General features: G+C 38.6%; 1 protein-coding gene across 1 annotated transcript in view; it reads left to right on the forward strand.

The window, feature by feature from the left end:
• NELL1 (neural EGFL like 1) overlaps nucleotides 1–18,619 on the forward strand; it is a 999,502-nt gene extending 980,883 nt beyond the window's left edge. Inside the window, exons 17-19 of the mRNA XM_068977360.1 lie at nucleotides 13,997–14,173; nucleotides 16,630–16,854; nucleotides 18,569–18,619. Coding sequence (XP_068833461.1) covers nucleotides 13,997–14,173; nucleotides 16,630–16,854; nucleotides 18,569–18,619 — 453 coding nt within the window. The remainder of the gene's footprint in view (nucleotides 1–13,996; nucleotides 14,174–16,629; nucleotides 16,855–18,568) is intronic.
• Nucleotides 18,620–18,912: the final 293 nt, after the last annotated feature.

Genomic DNA, 18,912 nt, shown 5'->3' on the forward strand with positions numbered 1-18,912 from the left:
TCCCCCCAAAATTAGAAAATAATTGTTGACAGCTAACCTGTAATTGAAAAGCCAGAGTGAACACAGCTATTGTTCTGAAGCATGTTAAAGTATAAGGGGGCCTATTTGGCATTCTCACATAATTGAGGAGATGTGAAATTATTTTGTACTAATTCTGGAGACTTCACTTATTCATTCTTTTAAACACCATACATGGAGAAATTTGACATTCTGATTGTGTCTCACTGCCTGTTGAACAGTACCTGCTTCCAGAAGAATCTATCCCTGTGTTTAATGTTGTTCATGAATAGCATGTGGTTCCTGAGATGGTCCTTCTGTAGACGGGGTGGGTAATAGTCTGGTCAGCTGAGTTGACCAAATGGTTTCATGTCACAGCTATTTTTATTCACTTCTGTTAAATCCATAGGGGAGTTATGTGAGGTATGGTTATATGAGCCAAATATGTTAAAAGCATTGTATATGAGCTGTAAGTCAATGGTCTATTGAACACTTCCTAATATTTGGACATTCCTTTGTCCAAACTAGCTGAATTCCCTGACACAACTCACCTGCCTAACTAGAGTCTTTTGCATGCTATGAACATGTGCAGACATACATGTATGCATGTATACGTAAATGTATATATATGTGTGTGCATGTGTGTACATATAATCTCTCATCCTCTAATATTTTGAACATTGATTTCTTATTTCTCCTAATAATAGAGTCATGCATACTATTTGAGGTAAAGCATTTTTTAACTTGTTACTTTATTATACATGTAGCCAGTATATCTCCTTTCCATTCTCCATAAAAGAATGTAAAATGTTTAAAGATTTCTACCTTAGCTGGTAATAAACATATCTCAGCAAACTCTGTCTTATGCAGCATTGTCATCCTAAAGTATATGCAGACCTTAAGGGCAGTTCTGTGAAGTTTGCAGATGTCACTAAACTTAAGGATGGAAAACTATGGTGGATGGCAGACATAGCATTTAGAAAACATTGTGGCAGGCCAGAGAAATGAAATGGATCTAACAAGGTGAAATACAATTGGATAAACACCAAGTTTTACACTTGCCTTCAAATAGCAAACCACACAAGGCACAAAAGGACTTAATGATGTTTGGTCTTAATTAATCTCAATACAGGTCAATATTATGACATAACTGAAGTAAGAAAGGAAGTAAATATTGAAATCAGGCTGCATTTTAAAAATGACAATACTTAAAACAAGATGACTATGAATATCAATTCACTTTGTCTTGGTCAGACCATCACTGAGGAATTATACTTTTAGCTCTCTAATTCAGCTACCTCATTTGAGAAATGGTGATAAAATTTTCTACTCCTTGGAATTATCAGGATTAAAGGTGATAATGCATATAAAAGAGTTGGCACAATATCTGACATGACATAAATGTTAAATTGATTGTAAATGATGATAACAATTATTGGAAATACTCAAAACTGTTGAAGAAGGTGGCATATATATGAGAGGATGGAAAAGCTATTCCATACAAATGAAAATAAAAAGAAAGCTGGAGCAGCAATACTTATAGCAGACAAAATAGGCTTTAAAATAAGACTGTTAAAAAACACAAAGAAGGATACTACATCATGATCAAGGAATCAATCCAAGAAGATAGAACAATTGTGGAAATATATGCACTCAACACTGTAGCACCTCAATATATGTGAGACAGATGTAACAAACATAAATGAATAAATTAACTGTAATATAATAACAATAGGGGACTTTAACTCCTCACTTACACCAATGGACAGATCACCCAGTCAGAAAATCAGTAAGGAAACACAGGTCTTAAATGGCACATTAGACCAGATAGATTAATTGATATATATAAAACATTCCATTCAAAGAAGAATACACATTTTTTAAGTGCACATGGAACATTCTCCAGGATAGATCACATGCTAGGCCACAAATAAGACTTGGGAAATTTTAAAAAGTTGAAATGATATGAAGCATCTTTTCCATTCATGACACTATGAGATTAGAAATTAACCAGACTCTGCCCTCACTTTCCTGGGAGTACACTGGCCACAGCCACTGCTACAAGACCTGCAAGCAGGCACTAAGCACTGCCCCCAACATCCCAGGAGCACACAAGTGCCCCTGCATTCACACTCCATATCAAGGGGATAACAGCCAGCACATGCTGAGAAAGAGGCAGCAAGCATCCAAACTAAAAGCATTCTCTCAATTCCAAAGGAGACAGCTAAGTAGAAGGCCTTGAACTCACCTATCACAAAAAAAGCACAACTAACCATTGAATGACAATTAACAAGACTGGAACCCACAAAATGATGTTTTACATTCAAACAAAAAGAGGCAAAAATGAAATGGTAGGGGGGTACTTTCATGACATAATCAAATCTCATATGTGTTGGGTGGATGACCCAGAAACTGGAAAATAATAATATCACAGAGGTTCTCACACAACAGTGAGAGTTTGGATCCCTATATCTGGCTCCCTAGCCAGAGGCTCTGTCACTAGGAAGAGGAATCCCAAGAGCATTTGCTTTTGAAGGTCAGCAGGACTTGAGTGCAGGAGCTCCACAGGACTGGAAGAAATAAAGACTCTACTCTTGGAGGGCAAACAGAAGATTTCACATACATTAGGACCCTGTACAAAGCTAACTCCATAGGAGCCTGGCTGGACCAACCTGCAAGTGTCAAGGAGTTTCCTGATTAGCCATGGCTCACTGAGGAGTGGGAAGACACTTGTGGCAAAGGACCCATGGAATAATGATAAGTGTCAACCATCCCAGAGGCCATCACTTTGGCACCAAGACTTGACCCTGCCCCATTGTGTGCAGGCTCTAGTGCTACCTCTATTTAACTTTCCATATCTATTCTTTCCTTTCTTTCCTCTCAAGATATTTGTTAGTTTTATTTTCATTGCTTTATCCCCCACTTGGCACCTTGCTCTAGTTTTGTTTTCCAGTTTGTGCTTTAGTTAGTTTTGTTCTTAACTGGTAAATATAATTTTTAATTTCCTTTGTTCATGGGGTCGATCTACTGTACTTTGTTTTTGTTGGACTGTTTTGACTTTGCTCATGGGTGTATATGTATATGTGTGTATTACATTATTTTAGTTATTATTTATCTGATTTTGTAACTGCCATTTGTCTGGGGTTTATCTTTGGTTTCTCATTTTTGGATATTTGTTTTAATCTCACTTAATGCCATAACAAACCACTTGTGGAATATTCTTTCCTGACCAGAGATCAAGCCCTGAGCCTTTGGAGTGGGAGCACTGACTCCAAGACCCTAGACGACCAGAGAACTAACCCTAGGGAGTATCAAATAGTGAGAACTCACACAAAAGAAACCACTTGAATACAAGACCCAGCATCACTCAAACACCAGTAATACCCTGTGCAGGATGCCTCATCTAAACAACAAGCAAAGCAAAAATACAAAACCAATTATCAGCAGACAGGATTACCACCTCACTCAACCTTGCCCATTAGAGGAAAAACAAAGAAAACAAAAACTCAGCACAAATCTCACCCTATATGAAGCTTACACAAACCACTGGGTCAACCCTAGGAAGTCAGAAACCAAAAAGAAGAAAGAATTCAACCTTTTATAAGGAAAGAATTCAACTTCCCTTGAGCCCTGGGAAAAGGAGACCTCAAACACAATAAGTTTAAAAAAAATAATGAAAAGGCAGAGAAATAATACACAAATGAAGGAACAAGCTAGAAACACAGAAGTCCAAATAAATGAAAAGGAAATAGGCAAACTACCTGAAAAAGAATTTAGAATAATGATACTAAAGATGATCAAAAACCTTGAAAACAAAATGGAGAATATATAAGAATCAATTAAGAAAGACCTAGAAGAATTAAAGAATAAACATACAGAGACAAACAACACAATTACTGACATTAAAAATACTCTAGAAGGAATCAATAGCAGAACATGTGAAGCAGAAAAACAAATCTGTGAGCTTGAAGATAAAATGGTGGAAATAACTTCTGAAGAGCAGAATAAAGTAAAAAGAATGAAAAGAAATGAGGATAATCTCAGAAACCTCTGGGACAATATAGAATGCACCAACATTCACAATATAGGGGTCCCAGAAGAAGAGAAAAAGAAGGGTATAAGAGAATTTTTGAAGAGATAATAGTTGAAAATTTCCCCAACATGGAAAAAGAAATAGTCAATAAATTCCAACAGGCAGAAAGAGTCCCATGCAGGAGATACTCAAGGAGAAACATGCCAAGATACATACAAATAAAACTAACAAAGACTAAACACACAAAAAAGAATATTAAAAGCAGCAAGGGAGAAGCAACAAGTAACATACAGGGGAAACCCCATATGCTTAACAGCTGATCTTTCAGCACAAATGCTGCAGGCCAGAAGGGAATAGCAGGACATATCTAAAGTACTGAAAGGGAAAAATCTACAAACAAGATTACTGTACCTGGCAAGGATCTCATTCAAAACTGATGAAGAAATAAAAAACTTTTCAGACAAACAAAAGTTAGATAATTTAGTACCACCAAACCAGCTTTACAACAAATGTTAAAGGGACTTATATAGTCAAGAAATACAAGAGAAGAAAAATGATCTACAAATTCAACCCCAACAATTAAGAAAATATCAATAGGAACATATATATCAATAATTACTTTTAAGTGGATTAAATGCTCCAACCAAAAGACTGACTGAATGGATACAAAAACAAGACCTATATATATGCTGTTCAGACCTAAAGACACATATAGACCAAAAGTGAGAGGATGGAAAAATATATTCCATGCAAATAGAAGCAAAAGAAAGCTGGAGCAGCAATCCTCATATCAGACAAAACAGACCTTAAAGATTACAAGACATAAGGAAAGACATTAGGTAATAATCAATGAATCAATCCAAGAGGAAGACATAACAAATGTAAATATGGCACCCCACTCCAGTACTCCTGCCTGGAAAATCCCATGGACGGAGGAGCCTGGTAGGCTGCAGTCTATGGGGTCACTGAGGATAGGACACGACTGAGCAACTTCACTTTCACTTTTCACTTTCATGCCTTGGAGAAGGAAATGGCAACCCATTCCAGTGTTCTTGCCTGGAGAATCCCAGGGATGGGGGAGCCTGGTGGGCTGCCGTCTATGGGGTCACACAGAGTTGGATACAACTGAGGTGACTTAGCAGCAGCAGCAGCATGCACCCGACATAGGAGCACATCGATATATGAGACAAACAGTAACAGACATAAAAAGAGAAATTGACAATATAACAATAATAGTAGGAGACTTAAACACTCCACTCACACTGATGGACAGATCATAAAAAAAAATTAATAAGGAAACACAAGTCTTAAAAGATACATTAGATGAGATGGATCTCACTGATATCTTTAGGACATTCCATCCAAATGCAGAAGAATATACCTTGTCAAGTGCACATGGAACATTCTCCAGGATAGATCACATCTTGGGTCACAAATTCAACCTCAGTTAATTTAAGAAAATTGAAATCATATCAAGCATCTTCTCCAACCACAATGATATGAAACACAACATCAATTACAAGGAAAAAAGTGTAAGAAAAACAAACACATGGAGATTAAACAACATGTTTCTAAACGTCTACAGGTTACTGAAGAAATCAAAAGGGAAATAAAAAAATTCTAGAAACAAATGACAATGAAAACACAACAACTCAAAACCTATGGTATACAGCAAAAGCAGTTCTCAGTGGGAAGTTTATAGCAATATAATTCTACCTCAATAAACAAGAAAAACATCGAATAGACAACTTATCTTTACATCTAAAGCAACTGAACAAAGAACAACAACAAAAAAAAACCCACCCAAAATTAATAGAAAAGAAGAAATCACAAAGATCCAAGAAGAAATAATGAAAAAGAAATGAAAGAAACAACAGTAAATATTAATAAAAGTAAAAGCAGGTTCATTGAGAAGATAAAGAAAATTGACAAACCTTTAGACAGACTCATCAAGAACAAAAGAGAGGAGAATCAAACCAACAAAATTAGAAATGCAAAAGGAGAGGTTACAACAGACAATGCAGAAATACAAAGGATTATAAGAGACTATTATGAACAACTCTAATGCAATAAAATGGATAACCTGGAAGAAATGGAAAGATTCTTAGAAAAGTTCAACCTTCCAAGAGTGACTCAGGAAGAAATAGAAATTATGAACAGCCCAATTACAAGCACTGAAATTAAAGCTGTGATCAAAAATCTCCCAAAAAACAAAAGCCCAGGACCAGGTGGCTTCACACAATTCCATCAAACATTGAGAGAAGAGCTAATGCCTATCCTTCAAAAACTCTTTCAAAAAAATTGCAAAGGAAAGCTTCCAAACTCATTCTGCAAGGCCACCATCACCCTGATACCAAAACCAGACAAAGACCACACACAAAAAAGAAAACTACAGGCCAATATCACTGATGAACATAGATGCAAAAATCCTCAACAAAATTTTAGCAAACAGAATTCAGCAACCCATCTAAAAGCTTATACACCATGATCAAGTTGGGTTTATTCCAAAAATGCAAGGATTCTTCAATATATGCAAATCAATCAATGTTATATACCATATTAACGAATTGAAAAATAAAAACCGTATGATAATCTCAACAGATGCAGAAAAATCCTTTGACAAAATTCAGCACCCATTTATGATTAAAACTCTTCAAAAAATGGGCATAGAAGGAATCTATTTTAACATAGTAAAGGCCATATATGATAAGCCTATAGCAAACATTCTCAATGGTGAAAAACTGAAAGCATTCCTCCTAAGATCAGTGACAAGACAAGGCTATCCACTTTTGCCACTATTATTCAACATAGTTCTGGAATTCCTAGCTATAGCAATCAGAGAAGAAAAACAAATATAAGGAATCCAGATGAGAAAAGAAGTAAAGCTGTCACTGTTTGCAGATGACAAGATATTGTACACAGAAAATCCTAAAGATATATCAGAAAATTACTAGAGCTAATCAGTGAATTTAGTGAAGTTGCAGAATACAACATCAATATACAGAAAGCACTTGCATTTCTATATACCAACTATAAAAAATCAGAAAGAGAAATTAAGGAATCAATCCCATTCACAATCGCAACAAAAAGAATAAAATATCTAGGAATAAACTTACCTAAGGAGACAAAAGAACTGTACACAGAAAATTATCAGACACTGATGAAAGAAATCAAAGACAACATAAACAGATGGAGTGATATTCCATGTTCCTGGGTAGGAAGAATCAGTATTGTGAAAATGACTATACTACCAAACACAATCTACAGATTCAATGTTATCCCTATCAAATTCAGTTCAGTTCAGTCACTCAGTCGTGTCCGACTCTTTGCAACCCCATGAATTGCAGCACGCCAGGCCTCCCTGTCCATCACAAACTCCCGGAGTTCCCTCAGACTCACGTCCATTGAGCCAGTGATGCCATCCAGCCATATCATCCTCTGTCGTCCCCTTCTCCTCCTCCCCCCAACCCCTCCCAGCATCAGAGTCTTTTCCAATGAGTCAACTCTTTGCACGAGGTGGCCAAAGTACTGGAGTTTCAGCTTTAGCATCATTCCTTCCAAAGAAATCCCTGGGCTGATCTCCTTCAGAATGGACTGGTTGGAACTCCTTGCAGTCCAAGGGACTCTCAAGAGTCTTCTCCAACACCACAGTTCAAAAGCATCAGTTCTTCAGCACTCAGCCTTCTTCACAGTCCAACTCTCACATCCATACATGACCACTGGAAAAACCATAGCCTTGACTAGACGGACCTTAGTCGGCAAAGTAATGTCTCTGCTTTTGAATATACTATCTAGGTTGGTCATAACTTTTCTTCCAAGTAGTAAGTGTCTTTTAATTTCATGGCTGCAGTCACCATCTGCAGTGATTTTGGAACCCCCAAAATAAAGTCTGACAGTGTTTCCACTGTTTCCCCATCTATTTCCCATGAAGTGATGGGACCAGATGCCATGATCTTCGTTTTCTGAATGTTGAGCTTTAAGCCAACTTTTTCACTCTCCTCTTTCAATTTCATCAACAGGCTTCTTAGTTCCTCTTCACTTTCTGCCATAAGGGTGGTGTTATCTGCATATCTGAGGTTATTGATATTTCTCCTGGCAATCTTGATTCCAGCTTGTGTTTCTTTCAGCCCAGCATTTCTCATGATGTACTCTGCATATAAGTTAAATAAGCAGGGTGACAATATACAGCCTTGACGTACTCCTTTTCCTATTTGGAACCAGTCTGTTGTTCCACGTCCTGTTCAAACTGTTGCTTCCTGACCTGCATACAGATTTCTCAAGAGGCAGGTCAGGTGGTCTGGTATTCCCATCTCTTTCAGAATTTTCCATAGTTGATTGTGATCCACACAGTCAAAGGCTTTGGCATAGTCAGTAAAGCAGAAATAGATGTTTTTCTGGAACTCTCTTGCTTTTTCCATGACACAGAGAATGTTGGCAATTTGATCTCTGGTTCCTCTGCCTTTTCTAAAACCAGCTTGAACATCAGGAAGTTCACGGTTCACATATTGTTGAAGCCTGGCTTGGAGAATTTTGAGCATTACTTTACTAGCGTGTGAGGTGAGCGTGATTGTGCGGAAGTTTGATCATTCTTTGGCATTGCCTTTCTATGGGATTGGAATGAAAACTGACCTTTTGCAGTCCTGTGGCCACTGCTGAGTTTTCCAAATTTGCTGGCATATTGAGAGCAGCAATTTCACAGCATCATCTTTCAGGATTTGAAATAGCTCAACTGGAATTCCATCACCTCCACTAGCTTTGTTCGTAGTGATGCTTTCTAAGGCCCACTTGACTTCACATTCCAGATGTCTGGCTCTAGGTGAGTGATCACACCATCATGATTATCCGGGTCATGAAGATCTTTTGTACAGTTCTTCTGTGTATTCTTGCCACCTCTTCTTAATATCTTCTGCTTCTGTTAGGTCCAGACCATTTCTGTCCTTTATCGAGCCCATCTTTGCATGAAATGTTCCCTTGGTATCTCTATTTTCTTGAAGAGATCTCTAGTCTTTCCCATTCTGTTGTTTTCCTCTATTTATTTGCATTGATTGCTGAAGAAGGCTTTCTTATCTCTTCTTGCTATTCTCTGAAACTCTGCATTCAGATGCTTATATCTTTGCTTTTCTCCTTTGCTTTTCACCTCTCTTCTTTTCACAGCTATTTGTAAAGCCTCCCCAGACAGCCATTTTTCTTTTTTGCATTTCTTTTCCATGGGGATGGTCTTGATCTCTGTCTGCTGTACAATGTCATAAACCTCATTCCATAGTGCATCAGGCACTCTATCTATCAGATCTAGGCCCTTAAATCTATTTCTCACTTCCACTGTATAATCATAAGGGATTTGATTTAGGTCATACCTGAATGGTCTAGCGGTTTTCCTTACTTTCTTCAATTTGAGTCTGAATTTGGTAATAAGGAGTTCATGATCTGAGCCACAGTCAGCTCCCAGTCTTATTTTATTGACTTTATAGAGCTTCTCCATCTTTGGCTGCAAAGAATATAACAACAGTCTGGAACAACATACTGGTTCCAAATAGGAAAAGGATTATGTCAAGGCTGTATATGGTCACCCTGCTTATTTAACTTATATGCAGAGTATATCATGAGAAACGCTGGACTGGAAGAAACACAAGCTGGAATCAAGATTGCCGGGAGAAATATCAATAACCTCAGATATGCAGATGACACCACCCTTATGGCAGAAAGTGAAGAGGAGCTAAAAAGCCTCTTGATGAAAGTGAAAGAGGAGAGTGAAAAAGTTGGCTTAAAGCTCAACATTCAGAAAGCGAAGATCATGGCATCCGGTCCCATAACTCAATGGGAAATAGATGGGGAAACAGTGTCAGACTTTATTTTTTGGGGCTGCAAAATCATTGTAGATGGTGACTGCAGCCATGAAATTAAAAGACGCTTACTCCTTGGAAGAAAAATTATAACCACCCTAGATAGTATATTCAAAAGCAGAGACATTACTTTGCCAACTAAGGTCTGTCTAATCAAGGCTATGGTTTTTCCAGTGGTCATGTATGGATGTGAGAGTTGGACTGTGAAGAAGGCTGAGTGCTGAAGAACTGATGCTTTTGAACTGTGGTGTTGGAGAAGACTCTCCAGAGTCCCTTGAACTGCAAGGAGTTCCAACCAGTCCATTCTGAAGGAGATCAACCCTGGGATTTCTTTGGAAGGAATGATGCTAAAGCTGAAACTCCAGTACTTTGGCCACCTCGTGCAAAGAGTTGACTCATTGGAAAAGACTCTGATGCTGGAGGGATTGGGGGCAGGAGGAGAAGGGGACGACCAAGGATGAGATGGCTGCATGGCATCATGGACTCAATGGACATGAGTCTGAGTGAACTCTGGGAGATGGTGATGGACAGGGAGGCCTGGCGTGCTGCGATTCATGAGGTCGCAAAGAGTCAGACACGACTGAGTGACTGAACTGAACTGAACTGAAGGAGACGAAAGACTTGTAATCTGAAAACTGTAAAATGTTAATGAAATAAATTGTAGATGACACAGAGAGGTATTTCATGTTCTTGTATTGGAAGAATCGATATTGTGAAAATGATTATACTCCACAAGACAATCTACAGATTTAGTGATATCCCTGCTGCTGCTAAGTCACTTCAGTCGTGTCCGACTCTGTGCCACCCCATAGACGGCAGTCCACCAGGCACCCCGTCCCCAGGATTTCCAGGCAAGAGTACTGGAGTGGGTTGCCATTTCCTTCTCCAATGCATGAAAATGAAAAGTGACAGTGAAGTCGCTCAGTCATGTCTGACTCTTCACGACCCCATGGACTGCAGGCTACCAGGCTTCTCCATCCTTTGGATTTTCAGGCAAGAGTACTGGAGTGGGAATGATATCCCTATCAAATTACTAATGGCATTTTTCATAGAACTAGAACAAATGAGACGTAGTTAAACCTAAAATCTTCTGCACAGCAGAATAAACCATCAGCAAAACAAAAAGACAACCCACTGAATGGGAGAAACTATTTGCAAATGAAGTGGCCAACAAGGGTGTTATCTCTAAAATATATGAAGAGCTCATGCAGCTCTGTGTCTAACAAACAACCCCATAAAAACATGGACAAAATATCTAAATAACAGTTTCCTCAAAGAAGACATACAGATGGCAGAAAAGCACATGAAAGGATGCTCAACATCAGTAATGATCAAAACTACAATAAGGTATTGCCTCACACTGGTCAGACTAGCTATCATCAAATCTACAAACAATAAATGCTGGAAAGGATGAATAGAAAAAGGAACCCTCCTACACTGTGTTGGGAATGTAAACTGGTACAACCTCCATGGAGAATGGTCTGAAGGTTCCTTAGACTGAAAATGGAACTACCGTATTATCCAGGAATCCCACTCCTGGGCATATATCCAGAGAAAACTAAGAATGGAACTACCATATGATCCAGCAATCCCATTCCTGGGCATATATCCAGAGAAAACTGAACTTCAAGGTGCATGCACCCCAGTGTTCACTAAGCACTATTTACAATAGCCAAGACATGCAAGCAACTCAAATGTCCATTGACAGAGGAATGGGTAAAGATGTGGTACACATATACAATGCAGAATTACTCAGCCACAGGAAAAGAACAAGATAATGCCTTTGCAGAACATATATGGACCTAGAGATTATCATATTAAGTGAAGTAGTCAGAGAAGAATCTCATGATATTGCTTATGTGTGAAATCTTTAAAAAATGATACAAATGAACTTATTTACAAAATAGAAATAGACACACAGACATAGAAAACAAACTATGGTTACTAAAAGGAAAATGAGGGGAAAATTAGGATTATGGATTAAAATAAACACATTATTATAGGTAAAATCGATAACCAGCAGGGACCTACTTTATAGCACAGGGAACTATACTCAAAATCTCATATTAACCTATAACAGAAGATAATATAACAAGGAAAAATATGTATTTACTTGTAACTGAATCACTTTGTACAGCTGAAAAATAATACAACTTTGCAAATAAACTATAATTAAAAATAAAAATAATGTAAGTTTTTTAAAAAGTGGCAACAACAGTGAAAAGATTTAAAACTATGAGGAATCATCAAAAAACTAGATACATTTGCTCTAGAGATGAGATGATTCCAAAGAAACACAAAAGCTCTCTTCTAAGTATGAAGAATAAAAATGTGATAGAGGGCTGAAGAGTTCTTTGATTACCAAGGATGAAAACAAGGATCAGTGAAGATGGGCAACAAAAATCCAATTTTTAACAGTCAGAATGGTACAGAGTTGCATGAGTAAAATACCTTCCATGGTGGTAAGTTCTTCAAGAGAATTTAGAGCACAGGTTCTGATGACTTTTGAATATGGTTGTTCTAGACTAATCAAGTATAGGTCAAAATTTGGTTATGTGTCCTCTAAGGTATATTCTGGCCCTGAGATTCTCTGGTTTTGTAAATATTTGGCAAAGCGGTTTTAATCATTAAAGGTGGCCACTTGTCTCACCTTAAATTTTTAGCTGTTCATTGTCTGAGGTGAGACGTTACTGTAAGCAACAGACAAATAAGCAGCAGCACTGAGTAATCTTCTATTGTATATGTATACCACATCTTTGTCTATTCCTATGTCAGTGGACATTTAGGTTGCTTCCGTGTCCTAGCTATTATTAATTGTGCAGCAGGGAGCACTGGGGCACATGTGCCTTTTTGAATTATGGTTTTCTCAGGGTATATGCCCAGTAATGGGATTGCTGGGTCATATTGGGTCACTTGTAGTGATGTGGATAAATCTAAAGTCTGTCACACAAAGTGAAGTCAGAGGAAAATAAATATCAGATATTAATACATGCATATGGAATCTAGAAAATTTGTACTGATGAACCTATTTTCAGGGCAGGAATAGAGACACAGATGTAGAGAACACACTTGTGGATACAGGGAAGGAATGGCAGAGGGTGAGACAAATTGAGAGTGCATTGCCATATATATACTAGTATGCGTAAAGCAGCTAGTGGGAAGCTGCTGTGTAGCACGGGAAGCGCAGCTTGGTGCTCTGCGATGACCTAGAGGGTGGGATGGAGGGGAGGTGTGAGGGAGGCTTAAGAAGGAGGGGATATATGTATAAAATGTATACATAGAGCTGATTGACATTGTTGTACAGCAGAAACTAACACACCATTGTAAAGCAGTTATACTCCAATTAAAAAAAAGAAAGAAAGAAAGAAACACTGCAAAACATTGTGTTAATGTTTGAATGCTATCAACCTTCAATCCTTTATGAGTATTCAAGGTCTTTACTCCAGAAATTATACTTTGCTATAATTTGGGGAACTCCCACCTCAAGGTGGGAGGTGGCACCTGTAGTAAACATGTTAAAAACTGTCCTGTAGAAGAAAAGTTATTTTGAAACCAGGAAATGTAATGGTGCTGCTTAGAGAATTGCTACCTCTGTGATGCTGGATAAGTCACTTAGCCTCTCTGAGCCTCGGTTAATTCTTTTGTTAAAAGGGTATAGTCAGACTTCCTCCCATAGCTGAGGCAGAGATAAAAGTAGATGAATGCGTTTGCATGTCTCAGGTCATTCACTATGACCTGGGAAAAGTACAGCAGCGTGATTTTCCACTCAAACGAGTCCTTGATCATTCATGCATTTTTAGCTGCTTAGTTATACTTTTACTTAGAAATAAGATTTTTAAGAAACATTTAGAAAAAAGTTTCAAGAACATTTCTTTTTTAAACTTAGAAATATCCCCCTGTTAACACAGACTGCTCTGCAGGCAAGGGCAGGGAAAAACAGGGTGTGTATAGGTGAGTATACATGCGTGTGCATCTGTTTGAGCAAAACGGGAGGTGGCCAGGGGGTTACTATGACTGTCAGAAATCTGTCCTACGTGCTCTGTCAAGTGTTTACAAGACTAGTTTTCTTAGTGCAGGCTTATTGCTTCCCTAATGATGCAACCTCCTTAACCTCACTTCTAAACAGGACGGGAAGATATTCTGCCGGCGGACAGCATGTGATTGCCAGAATCCAAGCGTTGACCTTTTCTGCTGCCCAGAGTGTGACACCAGGGTCACAAGCCAATGTTTGGATCAAAATGGAAACAAGCTCTATCGGAGTGGAGACAACTGGACTCACAGCTGCCAGCAGTGCCGCTGTCTGGTATGCTGTCTTCCTTCAGAGTGTCTTGTCCCTTATACTCTCGGGGGTTTACAACTCAGTTGCCTATGGGCTTTAGTTTCCTGCTGTTTGTGATCCTGGGCAGGAAGGTGTGGGTCCTGTGGCTAGCGAAGGGGCAAATGCTCTTCCAGAAGACATTCGTATTCCACTGTTTAAAACAGCATGCAAGACATTTACATAGGACAAATTTGGCCCAAGTTACTTTGCAACTGCTACTTTTTAGCAAATCCAGGACAATAAAAATCCCCAAATGACAGGAAGCTTTTGAGGCCTTGATCAGTACTTGTAGTTCTTACAGAGCCAAGTCTTTCCTTTCTTGGGACATTACCAATAAAGCTTTCAGTATGAGAGATAACAGAACATAGTAGAAATACCAGGGAATGATAAGAATTCAGTCTTGGTGAATCACACAAGCTCTGTGTGATTAACTTGGGCAAGTCCCAGCATTTCACTTGATCATTCTTTTCTTCAGTGTATACAAGTAGATGAGCACCTATTTTGTGGGGCTGTTGTGAAGATCAGAGATATGTGCGAATGGCAAATATAGTATTTGACACTTAGAAAGTACTTAATGCACAGCAGTAACCACTGTTCACGTTTCCTGGATTAAAAAATTGGTTTCAAGAGCTAAACGTTCATAGAGAAAAATGAAGGGTTCCTTTGTATCTAAATATGGGGATACTAAGGGTATAATTAGGTCTGAGAAATTTCAGAGAAAAAGCTTAATTTCTGGAACTGGTTCTTTCTGTTTCAGATTATACCACAGACAGAGATTCCTAATGTTGCAAAGACTGTTACAACACATTATCATAGTGAATATGATATTCTGTCTCTGAGGGAATTACAGCCAGAGGAGTTGAGTCATAACTAAGTCAATTTGTAACAGAAACTGTTAGCTGCATTTTGTAATGTAACATTTTCTGAAGTTAACGATTCAGTCTATAGATATTGCATAAAAACAGGCATTCAGAGACATCATGCTGTAAATTTCCATTGGATTTTCTAAAGTCACCTGGCGAATGTGCAGATAATCTTAGTAGAAATAATTCCTTCTTAATTACTCCTAATGCTGAGGAGTATAACTCAGACATATTCAAATTGTAGCTATTTTTCACATCTCCCATTCAAGAACAAATTCAACACAGCTATAGAATTAGCTCACGTATCAGTCTGAAAAATTGCCTTTCTAAGAAGCCAGTCTTCAGCACTCAGAAGAACGAGTATTAATTTTAGACATGAAATTTTTACAGAATTTCAAGAGTATCCCCTGCCATCCCAGACCCTAATATTTTCTTGGAAAACTGATGCTAATGAATATAACTTTGTGATGACTTGAGAATATAGTGGGTTATATTTAATGTCAAAAATTTTCACAGGCCAGATCCCAGATGCAGTGATCATGACGTGTGTGATAAGTCACTTCAGTCATGTCTGACTCAGCAACCCTATGGACTGTAGCTCACCAGGCTCCTCTGCCCATGGGATTCTCCAGGCAAGAATACTGGAATGGGTTGCCATGCCCTCCTCCAGGTGATCTTCCTGATCCAGGGGTTGAACCCATGTCTCTTACATCTCCTGCATTGGCAGGTGGGTTCTTTACCACTGGCACCACCTGGGAAGCCTCGTGAGCATGACAGACATGGGCAATCACGAAGCTGATCAAAGGCCATAATCTTGTGATGCTGACTGATTTTGAGTACGAGTTTGCATTAATTATAATGTGTCATGATAACAGAAAAGACTCCATAGAGAAACAGATCTGCTAAGTGCAATTCAGTGGGGCCACAGTTGCCAGTTTATAGAATACTTGGAGGCTGCATCTAAACTGTAACACTGTACTGCACATCAGTGATGTATCACTAGCCAGACAGAACATTCAAAATCATTCTGAAATGGTTCTCCTGATATTGCACAACCTCAGTTCTAAATCTAACATAAGCAACTCAGTGTGATGTTGTTGAAGTAGTACAGGGACTCAGGTTCCTCCTTTGACCTTAAGAAAAATAAGTTTCATCTCTTTGTTCATTTGATTAGCATTTATTGACCAGAACTGTGCTAAGGATCAGGGAGATAAAGGGAGAAGCCCAGAACCTGAAAGCTCAAAACTTAATCTGGAATTGTATTAATAACTATAATAAGGATCAATAAAAATCACTAAAAAATAATTATGAGTTGCCATTGGCACAGAGAGATGGGACCTAACTCTCTCCATGGATGCAATATAGATAGTCAGCAAAAGCATACTGGAGGAGATGATGTCCTTTAAGGAGGAAGCACGTCATACCCATATGGCATCATACACATAATGATGCTAAAGTAGGAGCAGTCAGTGAGGGCAGTCATGGGATTCCTGAGGATTTCCCTCTCTAGGACTTTGGCAACAGGATTGTGCCAAAAGCTAATGAGGAGGCATTGTTGTTGTTTTTTTTCCCCCACAGGAAGGAGAGGTAGACTGCTGGCCGCTCACTTGCCCCAGTTTGAGCTGTGAGTACACAACTCTCCTGGAAGGGGAATGTTGTCCCCGCTGTGTCAGTGACCCCTGCCTGGCTGATAATATCGCCTATGACATCAGAAAAACTTGTCTGGACAGCTATGGCCTTTCAAGGCTTAGCGGCTCAGTGTGGACAATGGCTGGATCTCCATGCACAACCTGCAAATGCAAGGTAATTTGGTGTTCTGAGGGTAACCAGGCCTCAGACATGTGTCTGAGAACACCTGCAGGAGGTCCGCTCCTGATAGTTCTGAAGGCACGGGTTCCAAGGGTCGTGGAAACACAGGCAGGCATTTGCTTCTCACTGGAGGTTAATCTGTCTGAATGGATGCTAGTTGTACTGTGTATAAAGGCAAATTCCAAATGAACATGGAACAAAATAGTCCTCTCTTGCCTGTAAAACATGGAATTTAAATCATTGACCCTAGGCCCAATTATGGCTGATTTAAGCTATTTTGACATGAATATGGGAAAGAAAGAAAAAAAAAAAGATCTATTTTCATCCTGGAAAAAAATTTTAAGCTCTTTCTGGCAACTGTCTATGTTAGAAGAAAGTGTTGTATAAATCTGTGAAGTTGTTTGCTTTGTTTAATTATCACAATGCCTAATGCAGGGACTTGAAGCTCCTGCTGTAAGATTTAATTAACTGTGATTATTTTCTTGTCTTTTTGGAGGAGTTCCCATGAGGCATTGTCACATGTCTTTAAAATTAAAAACTGACCCCTTCCTCCTTTCTAAGTTTATGGAGAGTTATGACTGTAGTAGACTTTAGGCAGGGTTAAATTGCTGCTGAAACATCTGCTTAAATTCCGATGATTAAGCATGTTAAAAACATTAATCCATTTGATTCTATCAAATCCTGGCTCAGCTTCACACATCAGTGGAAGGATCCCAACTTGCCTTTTTGTGCTGTTATAAATGTGGGTTCTTTTTTCTGAGAAGTATCATAAAATGCAGCCCCCAATAGGAAGAGGACATCAAACTTCATAAAGCAAACGTTATGGTCCCATATTCCTTCAGCCCTTCAAACACAATGACCAGGGAATGTATAAACCTATGGTATTCAGTATTATTTCTTGGAGGTCAGGTTTGAAATTCATTTAGGAGAATTATAAAGGTATATTTACATTATGTGTGCACACATGCTCCATTGCTCAGTCATGTCTGACTCTTTGCAACCCCATGGACTATAGCCTACCAGACTACTCTGTCCATGGAATTTCCCAAGCAAGAATACTGGAGTGGGTTGCTATTTTCTCCTCAAGGGGATCTTCCAGACTCAGAGACTGAACCAGCATCTCCTATGTCTCCTGCATTGACAGGCGGATTCTTTACCACTGAGCCACCTGGGAAGTCCATATTTAATATTAATATGTGTAATTGATTTCTCATGAATTCTTAATAATTGATATGTACCTTCCCTCTCATAGTCACCATGAGAGAGTCTGTATTTACCCCTAATATGCCCGCCTTTCTGGAAGCCATGTTTATTTTCAGGTTCTTTTTGGTATTTTTGACTAGTTTTATTAATGGTAATTTATCTTTCAGAGGGTTAATTTTGGAAAGAATCTCAATTAGAGTAATTGTAGTAAATAAACTGTGTGAACAAACAAGTTGGAAATACAGAGTAGTCTCAAACATGGTCTGAGTTCAGACGGGGTATATGAAGTTTCACTGCCAGCAGAACCCAAGAAGAGGGACCCTACAGGATCTCATAAGTCTTGCCTTCCATTTTACTCCTCTTCTGGCATTTTTCTAGTAAATATTTTTATAACATTCATGGAATTGATCTCAAAATGTAGCTGATCATTTTGAATGTAAAAGTGGACACTGCGTATTGATTTGTATTCTATGTCTCTGGCTAATGCTTGTGTCTTGATGCACAGAATGGAAGTGTCTGCTGTTCTGTGGATCTGGAGTGTCTTCATAATAATTGAAGTATTTAAAATGGACTCATCATCGCAGAAGAAAAATGGACAAAATAACCATCCAACATGATGAAGAAGGAGTTGGTGTTTGGGTTTTTTTTTTTTTTTTTTTTTTTTAAGCCACAGACAATTACCAAAGTTTCCATTGAAGGAAGGTGTTTCGGGGTTGCCTTTTGGACCTACCATGTTGCTCATTCTTGCTAACCTAGTATAGGTGACCTACAGTGCATTGCACTTAAGTCTATAATTGTTAAAAAAAAAAAAAAAAAGTTTCCCGTGTTGTAAATCACGTTTCCCTTATC

This window comes from Capricornis sumatraensis, chromosome 8 (assembly GCF_032405125.1).
Source record: "Capricornis sumatraensis isolate serow.1 chromosome 8, serow.2, whole genome shotgun sequence".
Classification (NCBI taxonomy): domain Eukaryota; kingdom Metazoa; phylum Chordata; class Mammalia; order Artiodactyla; family Bovidae; genus Capricornis; species Capricornis sumatraensis.